A 21,789-nucleotide genomic window follows, 5' to 3' on the forward strand; every position below is an offset into this window, starting at 1 on the left:
CAAGAATTGGCCTTGCTGTCAGAAATTGCAATGATATGCACCTGCTAAACAGGTGTGGAAAAATTGGTCTTTGGGTGTTAATTGTGCCCATGAAATCTACACCAAAACATTCTTCCAAATGAAATAAACACCAACAATGCTAGGCAGCTTAGAGGTCCTGCAGAGATTCCACATCCCAAAAACATCGGCATCAGGGGCTTCATAGCTGCTGGTAATCCATGACTGATTCATTTTGATAAATGTCAGACAGTCCATAGAGTCTGTGGACAGACACATTCTATTTTCATTAACAAAACCTCCAGCAGCACTGTAAGCCCATTCGGAAAGCACACTGGATGCAGGGCAGCCCAGCATCTCAATTGCATCCTGGGTGAATTCTGGCCAGTGGTCTATTCTCATGATCCAGTAAGCCAGTGGATCGTCGACTGAAAAGCTCTCTATCTTGGTTTTCGCTCCTAGATAATCGTCCACCATGTGATGCAGATGCTGCCAATGGGATGTGGAAGCTGACAGCCCTGGGTGGCGAGGACTAAAAAAATTGTAAAATGCATCACCTTTTTCACGGCTCCTCTCTTGACCAACAGAAGTCTCAAAACTTTGTTTTCCAGGACACTACCAAAATCGGGAAAATCACTAGACAAACTCCTCTTTAAGGTGTCCTTAAGATATTTCATCTTCTACACTCTCTGTGTGGATAGCATGAGTTCTAAACTTTCCCCTTGTAACGGTGGTCAAGGAGGGTTGCCAGTGGCGGAACTACCACCATAGCGACCCACGCGGACGCTATGGGGCCCGCAGCCGAGTGAGGATCAGGGGGGCCCGGCAGGAACGTCGTTCCCGTTAGCAGCTGTGGCTGCTTACACACACACACTGCTCCAGGGACGCTCTGCCAATGAGAGCACACTTCCGAGGGATCTCCTAGAGACTTCAAAGCTCTGACACAGCCGAAGGGAGACCGGGGATGCAGAAGATTTCATTTCCTGCCTCTGTGCCGTGCCGATTTCTGAAGATGAGGTCAGGTAGGTGGAGAAGCATGGCTTTCTATGTGGAGGAAGGAGGGGGTGAGAATTCCTGCCTGGAGCAGTTTATTTTAGTGGGGAGGTTAAGGAAAGGGGGTGGGTTTGCTTTTGGAGAAGGACCCCCCTCCCCCCTGTAATTTTCTTGTAGAGAAGTTTACAGGGGGTGGTTGGCAGGGATTTGGTTCTGGGTGGGAAGTTTGTTAAATGAAGGGAGATATTATTTAGCATTAGATATGAGGGAGATATTTTTGCCTTGAGGTGTGATCAGAGACAGGGGGGTTAATATTGTGGGGATATATGAGGGAGGGTGGTGTTTTTCAGTGGGGAGTTTTGCTTGTGGGGGTTCTTAAGCAGTAGAGGGGGGGATTTTTTCCTTTAGTTCACACTGATGTGGCTCTGCAAGGTGTATTTTGTGTGGGCATGGCAGCCCATTTATACTGTGTGGGCTGCTGTGCCTCCTTAAATACAAAGAAAAGGTCAAAAGGACCCTCCACCATTTCTGGAGTCGCAGCCCGCACAGGAATCGCAAATGCAGAGCAGTTCCCACATCGCATGTCTCCTGTCGGCAGTTTACACTGCCCCATATGAACTGCTGGGAGTGCCAATTAAAACTTAATGGCACCCCCAAATCAGTTCGCATATCGCAGTGCGATCTGCAAATTCGGACAGGAATTGAATCACATGGGTGTGAACACCCAGGGCTCAAGTCCTGCGGGAACGCATGGGAACAACGTTCCTTTACTTTTTCCACAGCAGGAATGCCGTTCTCATTGTCAAGGTGCACCGACCTCCCCTACCTTGGTCCTCCTATTCCTCCTCCTCCAGCGGCCGCTGTTACAAAGTCCCAGCTCTAGTGATGGGTGAACACTGATTCATTGGCAAATTGAATCAATGTGATGTAAATTATAGGAGCCGGGACTTTGTTACAGCGGCCACTGGAGGAGGAGGAGGTGGACTGAGGGAGGGGAGGACGGGATGGCGCTGGGATATTCAAATCCCAGATTCAGACACATGCCAGGCTTCATTGCTAGACACAGATCAGGCTGCATTGCTGCACACTGATTAGGCTGCATTTGATGGACACTGGCAAGGCTGCATTTCATGGGCGCTGATCAGGTTGCATTTCATGGGCACTGATCGGGCTGCATTTGATGGACACTGGTAAGGTTGCATTTGATGGGCACTGGCAAGGCTGTATTGATGGGCACTGATCAAGCTGCATTTGATGAGCACTGGCAAGGCTGCATTGATGGGCACTGATCAAGCTGCATTTGATGGGCACTGGTAAGGCGGTAAGGCTGCATTACTGGGCACTGATCACGCTGCATTTGATGGGCACTGATCACGCTGAATTGTATGGGCACTGGTAAGGTTGCAATAATGAGCACTGATCATGCTGCATTTGATGGGCACTGGCAAGGCTGCATTGATGGGCACTAATCAGGCTGCATTTGATGGGCACTGAGGAGTGAGTGGCCCAGGGCAGGCAGCCTGAGGAGAGGGGCCACAAGCCGGCATACTCAGCAATCCCAAACTTACTCTTCTGCACAGATTAACACATGTGTGCAGACGCATTGGGGTAGCAGGGGTCCCACACATTGGAGCCTGAATAGAAATATAGTGCAGAAGGAGTCCCAGTTGTTGCAACTTGTTTTAGAAATTCCCTGCGAGGGAACCATTATCACACAGTGTGGTGTGTTTTATTGTTAGTATAGCATACAGATTAAATTATTTTGTTGTTACATCTGTGCTATATTTATTTGTTTAATGCATGTGAATGTTAGATGTGTCCTCAACTCATAAACTGGCGCTTCACAATAAATATTGCAGTTTATTCATTAAAAAAGTAGTACATAAAACATACATATGCTGTGTGTATGTATATAGTAATCTCATGTTGTGAAGGGACATTTCTAAACACGTGCCACTACTATAGACACCCAGCAGGTACCATATTTAAAGGATTTTTTTTTTTTTTCACTTTAAGCATCATTAAAATCGCTGCTCAAGAAAAAACTACAGTTTTTAAAACGTTTTTTTCCATTGATACATGTTCCCTGGGGCAAGACCCGGGTTCTCAAAGACGTTTTCCAACAATAACTTGAATATTGGGCTTTAAAATGAGCACTTTTTTGAATTCGAACGTTCGAGCACGTTCGCTGCATGGGGCACAGGTCACGGTGCATGGGGCACAGGTCACGCTGCATGGGGCACAGGTCACGCTGCATTGACACTAGGGCCGCTCTGGGGGGCCCCATACAACATTTTGCTATGGGGCCCTGTGATTTCTAGTTACGCCCCTGAGGGTTGCCAAACAATAGTGAAGCTTTTCCTTTACGCCACGTATTCTCGGGTCCTTTCGCAGGCTTTGAAGCATGAGGGAGCCCATGCACCGCAAATTTGTGGAGGCATGAGAAGCAGACTCCTCTGCGTCACTGAGGATTATAGTATCTGGAACTGCCTCCTCCCAGCCACATACTACTCCCAAGGGTTCTAGTGATGGAAAACCATCTCTTATGCCGCGTACACACGACCGTTTTTCAGGTTCTAAAAAATTAAGTTAAGTTTTTAAGGGTCTAGAAAAAACAACGCTTTTTTCAACCGATCATTAAAACAGCCTTGCCTAAACACGATCGCGAAAAATAAATGCTCTAGGAAAGTGTGGTGACGTACAACACGTACAACAGCACTATAAAGGGGAAGTTCCATTCGGATGACGCCACTGACAATAGAATCACAATAGCACACTATAGCCAGGCCCGGATTTACTCCCTTTGCCGCCCCAAGGGGGGACATTATCCGCCGGGGGACTTTTTCGGCAGGACACTGGGAAGCAGGGGGGATGCTGCTGCTTAAAATGACATTGAGAACTGGGGGGGGGGGGATGTTGCTGCCAAAAATGACATTGATCATTGGGGGGGGGGGGGGGGTGCTGCTGCCAAAAATTACATTGAAAACCATCTCACCTCCTCTTCCCTCTGTTTTCTCTCCTCTCACCATCTGTGAAATGACAGGGGGAGAAATTAAAGTGTGCTCTCCTCTCAGCTGCAGTGCCGCCCCTGCACCCACTGCCGCCCCGAGGCCTGGCCTTGTCTGGAATCCGGCCCTGACTATAGCAGACTGATGCCGTGTACACACGGTCGAAATTTCGTGTGTATGCAAAAGTTTGAGCGAACAATCTGTCGGGGGAAAAAAAATCCACGGTTTTGATGTCGGAATGTCCGATCGTGTGTACACGGCATAACTGTCTTGTAGCACTGAACACAGAGCCCTGTTCTATCTCTCCCCATGCATGCCCCACACTATACTTTTATAGTGTGGGGCAGGACTAAGAGCAATGAGCCATGATTGGATAGAGTCATCATCACAGCATCCAATCATGGCTCTAAGACCCCATTCACACCTGAGCGTTTTGTAGCTTGAAGCCTCAAGCTACAAAACGCTGGAGGGGAAAAAATCTATTATTCTCTATGGAGATGGTTCACATCTCCACTCCAAAACGCCTGAAGCCAGAAGCTCCAAAATGCCTGAAGCTCAAACAAGTTCTTGGACTTTTTTTAGGCAGATTTGGGCGTTTTTCAGGTTTTTACAGGTTTTTTAGTGACCTTTTGACCTGTACAAAATCGTGGCAATAAAAACCGCTGCAAAAATCGCGGTAAAATTGCACGAAAACACTATACTCAGGTGTGAATGGGGCCTTAAAGTGCTCTGTGCCCTGATTGGGCAAAGCTTTCATTGGTTCAGCCAATCAGGGCTTTTAATGCACTGTGCAGCGGCGCAGTGCATTGTGGTTGTTCAAACAAACCATTGAACGCCCTGATAATTTGCGTTTAGCTCAGGCTGAACTGTTCACCCATCCCTAATAGCTAGCAATAAGTGTCCTGCAACTCAATTACATTTATACTAACCACCTTTTTTCTTGTTGCAGATTTATATGTACGTTTTCAAAAACGTCAACATGATCCAAGTATCAGCGCTGTTGTTGTCTCTTCTGTCTCTCACAGTGCTGATTCTAACAAAAGAGCTGAATGAGAAGTATAAAAAACAGATCAAGTTTGTCATTCCTATCGACCTGATACTAGTAAGTTTCTTGTTTCCCTCTTAAACAATTTTTTTTTCAAAGGATCACTTTTTTATGTCACACCTGAGGTCAGCCAACAGAAAGAAAATAATTAAAATATCTCTCTCTCCCAGATAGTTGCTGAAGATGTCCGACAAAAATTAGACATGTCACACATCTGTTGGTAATGTCTTCCAATTACACGATTTTGATGGTAGACTATGTTGTCATTGCACTCCAGAGTAACTGGTGTATATACAGTATCTCAATCACTCCTGAGGCCACGCTACTGTCTATACTTTCTGAAACCATAAAAATCTATCAAAAAAGACATTCAGGGGAATTCATAGGCAGTGTCTACAGCACTCTTGAGAATTCCATTGTGCCTCTGCATGTGGGTGACAGTCACTTGCCTGTTGGAAACAGGTACATGAATTTGAGGCAAGCACTGTGTGTGGAAACACCCAGAAACTGGAGTAAAGTTGACAGTATCCATAATAACCAATGACAGGTGGGGAGGGGTGGGGGTAGTGACAGCAAAAATGACTCTTCTACCCACCTACAGAGGCATTGTATGAACAGACGGTCAGGCATTTCTCCCCTGACAGGACCGGGAGCTGTGTGTTTACACACACAGCTCCCTGTCCTCGCTCTGAAACGAGCGATCGTGGGTGCCCGGCGGCGATCGCGCCCGCCGGGCACGCGCGAGGGAGTCGGGGGCGAGCGGGGGGGCACGTGCGCACCCCTATTGGCTGCTCGGCGAGATCACGTATAGCTACGTGATCTCGCCCAGCAGAGCCGACCTGCCGCCGTATAACTGCAGCGGCTGGTCGGCAAGCAGTTAAAGAGTAAATTATATTAAAACTAGAATAATGAAAATGAGTTGCATGTAGCACTTTAATGCAATGACTCATCTTAATTTGCTAATAGTACCATTTTATTTTTCTTTGCACAGATGTCTGTAACCTCCCTTGCTTGTTATTTTGCCAATATGGAAGAGGATTACAGCATTGAAGTCATTGGATTTATTCCAAAAGGGTAATTCATTTTATAACTTTTGAGGCAATGTTTCTCAACTCCAGCCCCCAACAGGTCATGTTTTCAGGATTTCCATTATTTTTAAGTGATTTGATCAGTTTCAATGCCTTAGTAATTACCACAGCCGTTTCATCTGAGGGAATTCTTGAAAATATGACCTGTTGGGGCGCCTTAAGGACTGGATTTGAAAAACACTATTTTACGGTATTGACTGGAAATGCCATTATTTTGCAGCATGCAGCCAATATTTTTACCTAATATCCCTCCAAAACAATTGCAAAAATATTTTATCTGCCACAGCAGTTCACTTTGAAAATCAGATCATGGCTGTTATCAAAAAAAATCAGTGAAGCTGAATCGGCAACTTACAAAGCAGATCCTGCATGAAAATGTAAGGTCCTCTGCTGACAACATCCAAATGAAAAAAGCTTCAAACGACTGTCAAAAATAAACTTAAAAAACATATATAAATAAATTGCTGGAAGTACCACCATGCCTTGCCGCTGCCTCCCAGAAAAATTGGGCACTCAAAATTCTATAAGAATGATCTCAAGCACATACATGCATATCTGTATATCCATTTAGCACTATTTTCACTATTTGTATGCATGTTTTGTATTCAGACATTGTGACTAGGCATCCTTGTGTGATGATCATTTATAGTTTTTTTCACATTCATTGGACCTAGCACATGATTACTTTTTTTTTTTAAATGTTTATTTTTTATTTAGTTTATTAACAAATATATAGCAGTATAAAAAATCGCTCACTAGACATCTGCTGAATGCAGCAAAAGTTTTGATCCCCAGACATTGGAAATCGAGGGATACTCCTTCTATCTCCGAATGGCTCAGTGCCATAGAAAATATTTATCAAATGGAGGAAACTGTAGCTATTGCCAGGGAATCGACTAAAAATTTTAATCTGATGTGGTCACCTTGGGTGGCGTTTAGGCATTCGGACCAATACTTGCAATTAGAGATGAGATGAGATTGCCGTTGTGACTCTAGTCCTTTCCTTTCCACTCTCCCTGGTAATTTAAGATGGGCCGTTTTGCACAGTGTCAGCTTTCCCCCCTATTCCCCCCCCCCCTTTTTTCCCTTTTTTTTTCTCTCTCTTTTTTTTCTCTTTCTTCTCCCTCTTTCTTCCCTTTTTTTTTTTTTCTTTTTTTTTCTTTCTTTCTTTGCCTTTTCTCTAATTTTCTTCTTAGTATTAGTTAGTAGCGGGCAATATCCTAGGTGTTATGTGCCCTGTGCTATCTTTTGTTATAAGATAAAAAGTTGCTTGATTTCAGAGTATGTACTGTATTGTCAGGTTTTGATTATGTGTTTGTGTGCGGTACTCATGTACCCTGGTTGTATTCTGTACTCTGACTCTTTTTCTTTTTTCTTTTATTTTAAAATAAAACTCATTATTGGTAGAAAAAATAAAATAAATATATAGGTGCTGATTACCCAAAGGCAAATAGGCTGTTTACTTTGCAAAGAAATGTTCCCTGCCAGTGCACGTGGCAAAAATTTACTTGGCAAAAAATGCCCAATCACCTGCAAAAAAAAAAAAAAAAAGAAAGAAAGGGTATTATTTTTCCTTGCACATGATTTGATGATGGAAGGCAGCAGAACTTTGCCTCATTCGGTATGCCAACGGAACATTCCCTTGCAAAGTGAGCAGCCTATTTGTCTAGTTTAATTAAGTCACCCCCATACTGTACATAGTGTACACACAGTCAAGTCTGGTATGGCAAGGATAATCTACCAGGCCATAAATTGTTCCAATCACCATCTGTCGGGTTTCTTTTTGTTCTGTTGTTTCAGAATTCCTCTTCCTCGGGCCCCAACAATGGATGTGCTGCACCAGGTTGTGGTAGAAGCCTTCAGCATTGCATTGGTTGGATACACAGTTTCCATATATCTTGCTTACAATTCAGCCAGAAGGTTCAAATACTCTGTTTCTGAAAATCAGGTAAAGTCAAAGTAATCTATTTCATCTTTGTCTTGGAAATTGCTTTCATTCATGAATTTTCATCTCACAAATGCCAATACCTCTAATCTGATTTTTAGAATCAGATTACAGCTCAACCATTTCCAATATGACTCAATCTTTCTACAATATGGTTCATAAGGCCCGCAAATACCTTTCAAAAGGATATTGTTATTCATGTATTAAAAAAATATGTACAATATAGTGTAAAGCACAAAATATGGCCTATTATATACAATATAGATGTTTGCCAGTTTAAAGAAGCATTTGGATTACCTGTAATATTTGTTATACTGCTATCTTTATGTATATTGTTAATTATTTGATGATTTCCTGCAGTAAAGTATTATTTCTGTATGTTACAGGAGCTTTTTGCCCATGGACTCAGCAATATCATTCCATCTTTTGTCTTCTGTATACCAAATGCAGGAGCTCCAGCCCGGACATTTCTGCTATATAATAATGGGTCACAGACACAGGTCAGCACTCATAGGATTTTCATTTAATATATATATATATATATATATATATATATATATATATATATACATACTACTGTGTGTGTGTATATATATATATATATACACACACACACACACACACACACACACTCACTGGCCACTTTATTAGGTGCACCTGTTCAATTGCTAATCACTCAATTGCATGTCAGCAATTCGTACAGGTTCACCAAATTGGACAATAGAAGATTAGAAAAATGTATCTGGTTTGATGAGTCCCGATTTCAGCTGTGAAATCCAGATCGTAGGGTTAGAATTTGGCATAAACAACATGAAAGCATGCGTTATCCTAACTTGTGTGTACCCATCTTCTGATGGCTCCTTCCAGCAGGATAATGCACCATGTCACAAAGCTAAAATTATCTCATCACTGATATCTTGAACATGTCAATGAGCTCAATGTACTCCAATGGCCTCCACACTCATCAGATCCCAATCCTATAGAGCACCTTTGGGATGTGGTAGAACGGGAGATTCGCATCATGGATGTGAAGCCGACAAATGTGCAGCAACTGCCCTGACGTTTTCATGTCAATATGGACCAAAATCTTTGAGGAATGTTTCCAACACCTTGTTGAATCTAGGCCACAAAGAATTAAGGTAGTTCTGAAGGCAAAATGGGGTCCAACCCGCTACTAGTAAGTTGTACCTAATAAAGTGTCCAGTGCGTGTGTGTGTGTGTGTATATATATATGTATATCTATATATCTATCTAGATATATATATATATTTTTTCTAACATTACAGTAAACTAATTAAATTATGACACCTGCAAATAAATGTATAATTTGATTTGAGCTGGTAAACCTGTTTTATATCTGTAATTAAACTGAGTTTCTACATACCAAATGATCATTAGGGCCCATTCATACCTATGCATGCATGCTTTAAATGCCAATTAATGTGTGTCTGCCATCACCAATTTGATAATATTTACACAAGATCATTGCTGTATAAATCATTGGACAGATAAACCATTCTTTACATGTTTCACTTGTGTATCTCTTACCCCCGAAGCATTTTCTGTTTTTCGGGTCTCAGGTTTTCTCAGCTGGGTGGGGAATATTTATTGCAGATGTATATGTAGTAGCCTGGTAGCAAAAGAGATATGAATAATGGTAACGACACAGAAAATAGCTAAACAATAGCAAAAAATATACTGCAATGGGTCAACAGCAGCAAGAACTATCTTGCGAAACACTGGCGTAATGGGCTACCCCTCCTAAACCCTATACTCGGGCAAACCTAACTAAGGAGAAAAAGGCCACCATAATAGTTCAGCAGTGTGTAATATAACCTCTCTTCTGCTGGCCAGCTTATTGGGGCCCAACAGTTATGTCGGAGCGCTAAAGATAATGTCTCCTCGAGCACTAATAAAAGCACTGGCTTGTAATACTTGCAGGCAACACTGTTCCTCTTTGTTAAAGTTTAGTGGGATTTGGCTAGTGACCTCTCACCTATTCCTGTGGTGACCTTCCTCAGTTTTTTTTTCACATTGTTTATTTATAGGAAACAGGAAAAGGCAGGTCCAACATTACAGAACCTACATTGTACAATTGTTTAAATAAACATGAAAGGTACATATGTAAGCCAGACTGAAAGTCAGTATTAAGGAAATAACACATCATTAAAACATTACTGTTATTATTTTCCACAATAAATTTCACACTTGTATCTACAGGTGGCTATGTATAGAAAACAGCCCTATGAAAGGGGTATAGAGCTACCCTTTCCCTATTTTTTAATGGTACAAAAGATTGAGACAAAATTGAGAAATAGAATAGCTAAGAGAAAAAGAAAGAAGGGAGGGGGAGGGGAAAGATAAAAAAAAGAGAAGGGAGGGGTGCAATAGGGTCATGAGAGGGGATATTGGGGAGGCCAAGGAATCCCATGGCTCCCCCTAAAGACAGTATGCCAGTGGTAACAGGTTTTGGGCCAGTTATGAGTGAGCGAGTGAAAAACTTATATAGTGCAGCACATGCGAACTGAATCGCCTCGGGGCTATGGGCCCAGCAGGGTTTTCCCTTCATCCAAAAAAATGTATATTCCATAGTCTCCAAGTCTTGGAATACTTTTCCTGTTTGTGTTTTGCCATTAAAATCAAATCTTCCATTCTGTTAGATTCTTCTACCTTTTGAATCCAACAGCCTATAGTAGAGGGATGAGGGTTTTTCCAATTCAAGGGTATGCAGGACTTGGGGGCATTTAACAGGTGACGTATTATGGACTTTTTATATATTTTCTCTGCAAAGGACGACACATGCAACAAGAAGAAGGCCGGGTCATCCGGGATCTCAAAGTCAGTGAACTCCTGAGTAATACTTCGCACCTCCTTCCAGAAATTTTCAATTTTAGGGCAAGACCAAAAATGTGATTAGGTGTTCCCTTTCCCTCCGGGCAGCGCCATCAGTGATCTGTGGTGATAGGGTAGAATTTATGTAAAAGGTATGGTGTGCGATACCACCTCGTTAGGATTTTGTAATTGGTTTCTTGGGTTTTCGTGCAAATGGGTGATTTAAGAGCAAACCTTATAATGTTACGTTTTTGCGTTATTGAGAAACTGGGCCATAGATCTGTTTCCCAGTGTTTTAGACAGGGTAGATCTGGTTGTTCAATAGGACAGTTCAGTAAATTGTAGGCTTTGGAGAGGACCCTTGGTAGAGTACCTTCCTCAGAGCAATATTCTTCAAAAGTGGTCAACTGGCAACTAAAGCCTCTAGGGCTTGGTAGAGAAAGTAGGAAGTGTTCACACAAACAGCAGACACTATGAAACGGTAGCTGCTCCTCACCCTTTCAGCTGCAGACTTGGACTATACCTGTATATTCTGATATTTGACCGTAGTTTTGTAAATACATTATTATAAATCTTCATTATTTTATGACCTTACACTTTGTTTGATCTCTAGGTTGCCTGTTTGGTATCGTGCTTCCTTGTCCTCCTGGTCATTTGTTTCTTAGTACCCTTATTATACTGGCTACCAATGGTAAGAAACAATTTTGTTTAAAGTGCAGCTCCCCTTTTTGTGATCTATACAAATTGCAAGGATTTTAGCAAAAAAAAAAGCTCCGCTTGCGCTGAAGGCTTCCGTCCGTCTGCCTGCTCTGCCACCTGACATTTCTTAAATAACTAAGGGACAGGGCCACCCAGCAACATCACTGTCACCACATGCCATCGATATAAATCTTTTAGGAGATTAACATAACAGGATATGTTTGAAGTCCAAATTTTACCAACTGTTTTTATTTTTTCGTGGGGGAGGGTTTGAACCTCTATCAAGTTTTCATTGCTTTCTGGGTTCTTGTTGGGAGGATTTGTTCTCCCAGAAGTCAATTCTACACTTTACATCTTAGGCCAAAAGATTAATTTCTTAGTTTTTGATATGCATTTTGAAGTGGTAATGGGATAGAACCTGAGTCCAAATTTTATTGCTGTCTATGTCCCCACTGGGAATATTGACCTTTTATGTTTATCTTGGTGACCATTGTCAGGAAGGGAAAATCCTGAATTTTGAGTTGTCATCAGAATAGGAATAGAGGGAAATGTTCCATTGGAAACATTCCTTAGCCTTAGAGAGAATGCTTCTCATTTCCTGTCTTGTTTACAGAACATAAAATTAAAGGGGTTGTAAAGGTAAAACATTTTTTTCCTAAATAGCTTCCTTTACTTTAGTGTAGTCCTCCTTCACTTACCTCATCCTTCCATTTTGCTTTTAAATGTCCTTATTTCTTCTGAGAAATCCTCACTTCCTGTTCTTCTGTCTGTAACTACACACAGTAATGCAAGGCTTTCTCCCTGGTGGAGTGTCGTGCTCACCCCTTCCCTTGGACAACAGGAGAGTCAGGACGCTCTCTACGTTGCAGATAGAGAAAGGGGCTGTGTGTTAGTGGGCATCCTGACTCTCCTGTTGTCCAAGGGAGGGGGCGAGCACGACACTCCACACCAGGGAGAAAGCCTTGCATTACTGTGTGGAGTTACAGACAGAAGAACAGGAAGTGAGGATTTCTCAGAAGAAATAAGGACATTTAAAAGCAAAATCGAAGGATGAGGTAAGTGAAGAAGGACTGCACTAAGGTAAAGGAAGCTATTTAGGATTTTTATTTTTTTACCTTTACAACCCCTTTAAGGCAAATCTCTCCATTTGAACATGAATGGCAAGGGTTTAACCATTCAGTACCCTATCCAAAATAAAATAATAATAATGTTTTGGTTTAATATATACAGTAGTTTGACCCAATGTGTTTGTGTGTGCTCCAATTGCAGTGTGTTTTGGCAAGTGTCATTATTGTTGGATTGAAAGGGATGCTTAGACAGTTCCAAGATTTGAAGAAATACTGGAATGTTGATAAATTTGATTGGGTAAGTACTGAACTGAATATTGAGACTTCCTAATAAGTCAAATTTTTACATGAATATGTATGAAGCCTGCAATGCCCTGTACACGCGATCGGTCAATCCGATGAAAATGATCTGATGCATTTTTTCCATCAGTTATCCGATGAAGCTGACTGATGGTCAGTCGTGCCTACACACCATCGGTTAAAAAAACGATGGTCAGTCCTGCCTACACACCATCGGTTAAAAAAAACGTTCGTGTCAGAACGCGGTCACGTAAATCACGTACGACGGCACTATAAAGGGGAAGTTCAAATCCAATGGCTCCACCCTTGGGGCTGCTTTTGCTGATTCCGTGTTATCGCGTGTTAGTAAAAGTTTGGTTAGAGCCGATTGGCGCTTTTCTGTCTGTTACAGCGTGATGAATGTGTTGGCTTCATAACGAACGCTAGTTTTACCAGAATGAGCGCTCCTATCCCCTAATTTAGTCTGAGCATGCATGGATTTTTAACCGATGGACGTGCCTACAGACGATGGTTTTTTATCTATCAGTTAGGTATCCATCAGATAATTTTAAAGCAAGTTCCATTTTTTTTAACCGATGGATAAATAACCGATGGGGCCCACACACGATCGGTTTGGTCTGATGAAAACAGTCCATCAGACCGTTCTCATCAGACAAACCGATTGTGTGTACGCGCATTATAGTAGACACAGAGACTATTAGGTAGATTCAGGTAGAGTTAGGCCGACTTATCAGTAGATAAGTCGACCTAACTCAGAATCTACGCCGACTTATGTTTAAGCGTATGCTCAAACAGAGATACGTTTAAAGCGGGAGTTCACCCATAAAACAATTTTTTCAAACAATCCCCTTAGATGGATGCTCATTTTGTCTAGGGGAATCGGCTAGTTGTTTTAAAATATGAGCTGTACTTACCGTTTTCGAGATGCATCTTCTCCATCGTTTCCGGGTATGGGTCTTCGGGAGCGGGCGTTCCTTCTTGATTGACAGTCTTCCGAGAGGCTTCCGACGGTCGCATCCATCGCGTCACTAGTAGCCGAAAGAAGCCGAACGTCGGTGCGGCTCTATACTGCGCCTGCGCACCGACGTTCGGCTTCTTTCGGAAAATCGTGACGCGATGGATGCGACTGTCGGAAGCCTCTCGGAAGACTGTCAATCAAAATAGGAACGCCCAGTCCCGCAGCCCATACCCGGAAGCGGCAGAGAAGATGCATCTCGTAAACGGTAAGTACAGCTCATATTTTAAAACAACTAGCCGATTCCCCTAGACAAAATGAGCATGAAGCTAAGGGTAAAAAGTGTTATGTACGGGTGAACCCCCGCTTTAAACATATCTAAGATACGACGGCTTGCGCCGTCCTATCTTAGATTACAATATTTTGGATGGCCGCTATGTGGCGCTTCCATTGCGGTCGGCGTAGAATATGTAAATGAGTTGATACGCCGATTCACGAATTTACGCCCCCGGCCGCCGCAGTCGATTTACGACGTTTCCGTGAGGCATTAGCAGGCCTTAAGTTATTCCATCTATTAGGTGGAATAACAATGTTAAAGTATGGCCGCCGTTCCCGCCGCAAGATTAGAATTTTTTACGTTGTTTGCGTAAGTCGTCCGCGAATCGGGATTTACGTCGTTTACGTCCACGTCGAAATCAATAGGCCCGTGCGGCGTACTTAGCCGCAATGCACACTGGGAAATGTAGGCGCCCGGCACATGCGCAGTTACATAAAAACGTAAAAAACGTGAGGTCAAGCCTCATTACCATACAACACACCCCCCTCCAACACATTTGAATTCGGCGCCCTTACGCCTGCCCGCTTTAGGCTACGCCGCTGTATATTAGCAGGCAAGTACATTGAGAATCATATACTTGCCTAGCTATCTTACGGCGGCGTAGCCTAAACAGGCTAAGCTATGCCGCCGCAAGTTTGCACCCAGGTACCTGAATCTACCTATATAAGTGAAATAGAGAGGCGACATTATATCAAAACCACATGCCTAATTGCACATATTGCAGCAAATGTTTGGTGCCTTTGGACACATCTAGTTTGCAATTGGTTTATATTGCACCTGAAATAATTTTTGATAAAGTGATCTTCTGAGCAAAGCTGGTTAGAAATGGCATATCATTTTAGCTATGCAATGTTTTGAGCATTGTTGGCATAATTGTGCCATTAGGAGGATAACTGTATGTAACAAACAATTCCACCAATTACAGTAATAGAATATTTCAAAGGCCATTCCTGACTCACTGGTCTGTCATTAATCTTTAAACGTCACATATTATGGCGAGCATTCATACCAAAATTGCATAGCAATATTATTGCATTGATTTAAAATGGAAAATACCACATTTAGCCACCAGATTAAAATCATCCAACCAGCACAGGAAAAAGCATAATAACAGAACAACATAAACTTTTACTGGGTGAAGTGCTAGGCAGTAAAAATGTGTTTCTTCATTTTCAATATTGAATGTTTTTTTTTTTCCCCATCAGGTAATATGGATTTGCACCTATGTGGTAACAATCTGCTTTGCTGCAAATATTGGTTTGCTGTTTGGTGTTGTCTTTAATATTGCAGTAGGAGTATTTCGATTAACCAAGTAAGATTATTTTTTTGCTGTTCTATTATTTTATGAATTGTCTTTTTTGAACTTGATCTTAATATAGTTACCAGCATATAGTATAATGCCAAGGTCAGGCCTGTTTCTTGAAGAGCACTTGAGACAATGGGGGTTATTTACGAAAGGCAAATCCACTTTGCACTGCAAGTGCACTTGGAAGTGCAGTCGCTGTAGATCTGAGGGGGACATGCAAGGAAAATAAAAAACAGCATTTTAGCTTGCACATGATTGGATAATAAAATCAGGAGCGCTTCCCCCTATTTCAGATCTACCCCTCAGATTTACAGCGACTGCACTTCCAAGTGCACTTGCAGTACAAAGTGGATTTGCCTTTCGTAAATAACCCCCAATGTATGTTTGCAGGCTCTCTGCAATCTCTAGTGGGTTACACCCAGGGCCACAATGCTCATGGTTCAATACTACTGTAAATGCCCATAAATGGTTTTATGCTTCCTGCTGCAATACAGCATTAATGCCGATATGTGGCTTGTGTGTGTTTTTTAAAAACCTTTAAAATAAACTGGTAGATATCATGTGATTTAATTTACATAAATTTATATTCTTGCCCAAAAAATAGGAGGTACCTTGTAAACAATAGTATTTCGTAATACAGATATGAGCCCTTCTGATATATTTAGAACAGGAATTTTAAGCACAGGTTTGTCTTTTATATTTATATAAAACGATTAGGTAGAATTGGAGACATATCAAGTTACTAGATGCTAAATCCATCAACATTCAAACAGTATTTGGTCTCCAGAGATTTTTGGGTTAACCAGATATGTGTGTTCAGTTGTTTAGTCGTGTCCAACTCTTCGTGACCTCATGGACCATAGTGTGCCAGGCTTTTCTGTCCTTCACTGTCCCCCAGAGCTAGCTTAAAGGGTCACTAAAGGATTTTTTTTTTTAGCTAAATAGCTTCCTTTACCTTACTGCAGTCCTGGTTTCATGTCCTCATTGTTCGTTTTTGCTCTGATGTTGCTGTAATCCTTCTCTGTTCTGAACAGTCTGTTTCCTGATGAAAAACGTCATGGGAGCTTTCTCTCTGTGGTCACTAATCAAGGAGGCATGATTACTGTGTGTCTAAAACCCCTCAACACCAATCAGTTTTGTTTTACAAACCATCACTGCCCTGTATTGGCTCTTTGTCTCTGTTCATCACAGAAGCATAAAACAACATGCATAAACGAAAACTGAAACTGCAGGTACATTATATGATTGATTTTTATCTATTTTTAATCATTTTTAAAAGAAATCAGTTAACTATTATGTCTCTATACCCTGTAAACAGCAGTGTTGTAACTAACGGCGTTTAAATAAACGCTGTTAGGTAACGATGGGCCTCCTGAGGGTAACGAGTAATCTATCTGATTACTTTTTCCCTCGCGGCAACGCCGTTCCCATTACTGGGCAGCGTTACCGCAATTACTCTTACCTGTGTCAGCACTGCAGCCATCGCCCGTCGGCCATCTATTATTAAGAAGAGCGCGCCTCCTGTGTGTTCCACGATTGGCGGAACACTAATTTTCCCAGCGGAGCCTCTGTTTCGTGTTCGGCCTATCACGGATGTCCTCCCATCCGAGGCCGAGGCTGAGGATGAGAAGGCATCCGTGATAGGCTGAACACTAAACAGAGGCTATGCTGGGAAAATTAGTGTTCCGCCAATCACGGAACACTCAGGACAGGAGTGTAATAATGGATGGCCGCCGGCCACTACAAAATTCCTTTACAAATAATGCATATTTTAAAATGTTATTACTAATAACATTTTAAAATATGCATTATGTGTAAAGGAATTTTGTAGTGCAGTTATACAGTAAAGTGTACAGTACAGTATATGGCAGGCCCAGCAAATGCAATACTGTGTACAATTATTAATATCATCATCACACTCCACCTGCCCAGGCAGCAATACTGTACAATATAGATTCAGTGTTCATATTGTACAGTATTGCTGGGCACTGGAGTGTGATGATGATGATATTAATAATTGTACACAGTACGAAATGTTCTAAAATACTGTATATAGGGTTTTTATTCTTCAATCAGTTAATATAAACATCTTTGATATTAAAGATGTTATAGAACGTAATTGCATTGTAGAATATAAAAAAAAAAAATCTCAGTTACTTTTCCGAGTAACTAGTTACTTTGCCAATAAAGTAACTGAGTCATTAACTCACTTACTTTTTCGGACAAGTAACTTGTAATTGTAACTAGTTACTTTTTTAACGGAAGATGAACAACACTGGTAAACAGTCATTTCAGCAAAAAAAAAAATGTTTCCTTTACAACTCCTTTAACTTCATATTTATTGTTTCGATGATGCTATTTATCTATCTTGTTTTCTGTCGTCCTCTTCTCCTTTTTCCTTCCATGTTTCCCAGCATCAGTCTTTTCCAATGAGTCCTCTCTTTGCATTAGGTGGCCTCTAATTTTTTGCATTGATTGTTTAGTAAGGTCTTTTTGTGGCTCCTTGCTATCTTCTGGAAGTCTGCATCCAGTTGGGTATATTTTCACCTTTCTCCATTGCCTTTTCCCTTCTTTGTTCAGCTATTTGTAGAGCCCCATAAAGGTAGCCACTTTGCTTTCTTGCATTTCTTCTTCTTTGGGATGGTTTTCATTGCTGCTTCTTGGACGATGTTACACACTTCCTTCCATAGTTCCTCAGGCACTTTGTCTATCGGATCCAATCCCTTAAATCTGTTCATCACCTCCACTGAGTATTCACAAGGGATCTGATTTAGATCATATCTGAATTGTCTTGTGGTGTTTCCCCCTTTCTTCAATTTAAGCCTGAATTTTGCCATATGAAGCTCATGAGCTCACATTCAGCTCCAGGTCTTGTTTTGACTGACTGTATAGAGCTTCTCCATTATTGGCTGCAGAGAATATAATTGATCTGATTTCTGTGTTGACCATCTGAGGATGTCCATGTGTAGAGTCACCTTTTTGGTTGTTGGAAAAGAGTTTGTTATTACCAGTGTGTTCTCTTTGCAAAACTCTATTAACCTTAGTCCTGCTTCATTTTGTACTCCAAGGCCATATTTACCTGTTATTCCAGATATGCTTTGACTCCCTACTTTAGCATTCCAATGTCCCATTATGAGAAGGATATCTTTTTTGGAGTTAGTTCTAAAAGGTGTTGTAGATCTTCATAAAAGCAATCAACGTCAGCTTCTTCTGCATCAGTGGTTGGTGCATAAACTTGGATTACTGTGATGTTGAGTTGCCTTGGATACAGACTGAGATCATCCTGTTGTTTTTGGGATTGTACCCCAGTACTGCTTTCCTTGCTCTTTTGTTGACTATGAGGGCTACACCATTTCTTCTGAGAGATTCTTGTCCACAATGGTAGATATAGTAGTCATCTGAGTTGAATTTGCCCATTCCAGTCCATTTTAGTTCACTAATTCCCAAGATATCGATGCTCAATCTTGCCATGTCCTGTTTGGCCACATCTAGCTTACCTTGATTCACTCCTACCATCCACAGTCTTTGCAGATTTGGCCCAGCCATTTCATTCGTTTTGGAGCTTCTTGTCCTATGTGCTTCTTACCCAGTAGCACATAGGACACCTTCCGGTCTGGGGGACTCATCTTCCGGTGTCATAACCAGATATACAACATCAATAATACCATATAATGATAAAAAAAAAAAAAAATTGTTAGTTTAAATTTTATTGCAATAATAAAGACTTGCAAGGATATATATATATGATAAATGTGACACAATAATGTGACGTGAATATAATAAGGCAAACCATTGTGTGAAAAACAGAATAACAGGTTTGAGATATTGGAGAGAGTATTGTATTTTAGGTTTAAATGAAACAAAACTGAAATGCAAAAAAAAATAAAAGTAACAACAAAAGCAAAAATCAACTGAACTTTGAACAGCTAGGGCTCTATGAAATAAGCAAGGCAAAGTATATAAATATATTTTTTAAATATTACACCCAACATCCGAGTCTTCTGTCTTCTTTAGATTTGTGGTTGAGCACAGAGGCCCAGATTCACAAAAGAGATACGACGGCATATCTCCTGATACGCCGTCGTATCTCTGTTTTAGGGTCTTCCTAACTATGCGACTGATTCATAGAATCAGTTACGCATAGTTAGCCCTAAGATCCGACAGGTGTAATTGAATTACACTGTCGGATCTTAGGATGCAATACCTCGGCCGCCGCTGGGGGGAGTTCGCGTCGTAAACCAGCGTTGGGTATGCAAATTAGTAGTTACGGCGATCCACAACGGTTTTTCGCGTTCGCTACGTCGCTGCTAGTCTAGTTTCCCGTCGCAAAGTTAGTCGTCGTTTTAGCTGCCCTAACTTTACACAGCCCACGTATGTGCTGTATAAAGTATGGCCGTCGTTCCCGCGTTGAAATGTAAACATTTTTTGTTCTTGCGTAAGACGTCCGGGAATACGAAAGTACGCTACGCATGTCGCCGTTCAAAAAAATGACGTCACTTTGCGCAAAGCACGGTGGGAATTTCAAAACGGAGCATGCGCAGTAGGTCTGGCGCGGGTGCGCGCCTAATTTAAATGGCACACGCCCCTTTGAATTACGCGGGCTTACGCCGGAGGCCGCCGGCGTAAGTTTTCATGCAAGTGCTTGGTGAATCAGGCACTTGCGATGAAAACTTACGCCGCCGCAGTTCTATGTGAATCTGGGCCAGAGTGTATTAAAGAACTGTAGCTAAGAGGTAGGCATGGGAATACCCAAAATAGGATTGACTGTTGGCAGTGCCTACCCACTCCACCCATATTATTTCAAATTTGGTTGGAAAGCCCCTGGCTTCATATGCCAGCCTAATACTTAGTTCACGTTTTCCATTTCCATTCTAGGGATATACATTGTTTTACATAAAAATACTGGAGACAATTTCATTACGTCTAAGGCTTCATTCACACCTGAGCGTTTGTGATTTTGCAGCGATTTTTACTGCGTTTATGCCACATTTTTGCTGCGATTATGTACAGGTCATCAATGTAAAAAGCAGAAAAACGCCTGTAAACTGCCCAAGTTTTTTTTTTTTAGCTTAAGGGCCAGTTCACACCATATTAACGCAGTCCGGATGCGTTCCAGATGCTTTTTTTCATGCACATTTTTGATGCGTTCCATTGCGTTATTGGTGCGTTCTTGAAGCAGTCCATTGCTTTTTTCCCCCCTCTTTTTTCCTAACCTTACATAGGGACATGTGCGTTCCAGTACACTTTTTTTTTTGCATTTCACAGTGTTCAAGTACAGTCCGGTGCAGGAAAAATGCAGCATGTTCTTTTTCTGGAACTGGAACACACTGGAACTTTCCATGCGTTTTTGATGCAGAAAAAAAAACGCACTGAACTGCATGTGGTGTGAACTAGTCCTAAGGCATTTTGCAGTAGTGGGACTTCCATCAACCAGCGGGATAGGTATACAAGCGGGCTCACCTGAGGTGCGGGGTCTAAGTACTAACTGGTGTTCATCGGAGCTCCTGATGGTGGAGATTAGGGATGAGCCGAACCCCCCCCCCCCCCCCGTTCGCGAACATTTAGAACCCCATTGACGTCTATGGGACTCGAACGTTCGTTTTTTCAGGAGCAGTGATTTTAATGATGCTTAAATAAAAAAAATAAAAATGAAAAATTCCTTTAAATATTGTACCTGCTGGGTGTCTATAGTATGCCTGTGAAAACGTCTTTGAGAAACCGGGTCTTGCCCGAGGGAACATGTATCAATGGAAAAAACGTTTTAAAAACGGTCGTTTTTTTCAGGACTCCTGAAAAAACGACCGTTTTTAAAACTTTTTTTCCAGCATCATTAAAATCACTGCTCCTGCATGCGGCCTTTTATAGTGTGGGGCGTGTACTAAACCTCCTGAGCCATAATTGGCCAAAGCCACCCTGGCTTTGGCCAATTATGGCTCTCCGTTTTTTGCGCGCTGTGATTGGCCAAGCATGCGGGTCATAGTGCATACTTGGCCAATCATTAGCCAGCGATGCCGCAGTGAATTATGGTCTGTGAAACGTAACTCGAATTTGGCGCGAACGACCCATTTTTTTCTTATTTCGACGAACGATCGAACATACGATGTTCGAATCGAACATGAGTTCGACTCGAATACGAAGCTCATCCCTAGTGGAGATGGATTTAGCTGCATGTTAATACCAGGTCGCGATCATCTCTATCAAGTAAATATACAGTATA

The 21,789-nt window shown here is 41.8% G+C and overlaps 1 protein-coding gene across 1 annotated transcript in view; it reads left to right on the forward strand.

Moving 5' to 3' along the window:
* The window catches only part of SLC26A7 (solute carrier family 26 member 7), a 93,849-nt gene that overhangs the window by 27,119 nt on the left and 44,941 nt on the right, over positions 1-21,789 (forward strand). Inside the window, exons 5-11 of the mRNA XM_040354619.1 lie at positions 4,948-5,100; positions 6,035-6,117; positions 7,932-8,079; positions 8,463-8,576; positions 11,522-11,599; positions 12,877-12,972; positions 15,472-15,578. Coding sequence (XP_040210553.1) covers positions 4,948-5,100; positions 6,035-6,117; positions 7,932-8,079; positions 8,463-8,576; positions 11,522-11,599; positions 12,877-12,972; positions 15,472-15,578 — 779 coding nt within the window. The remainder of the gene's footprint in view (positions 1-4,947; positions 5,101-6,034; positions 6,118-7,931; positions 8,080-8,462; positions 8,577-11,521; positions 11,600-12,876; positions 12,973-15,471; positions 15,579-21,789) is intronic.

This window comes from Rana temporaria, chromosome 5, assembly GCF_905171775.1.
Source record: "Rana temporaria chromosome 5, aRanTem1.1, whole genome shotgun sequence".
NCBI lineage: Eukaryota > Metazoa > Chordata > Amphibia > Anura > Ranidae > Rana > Rana temporaria.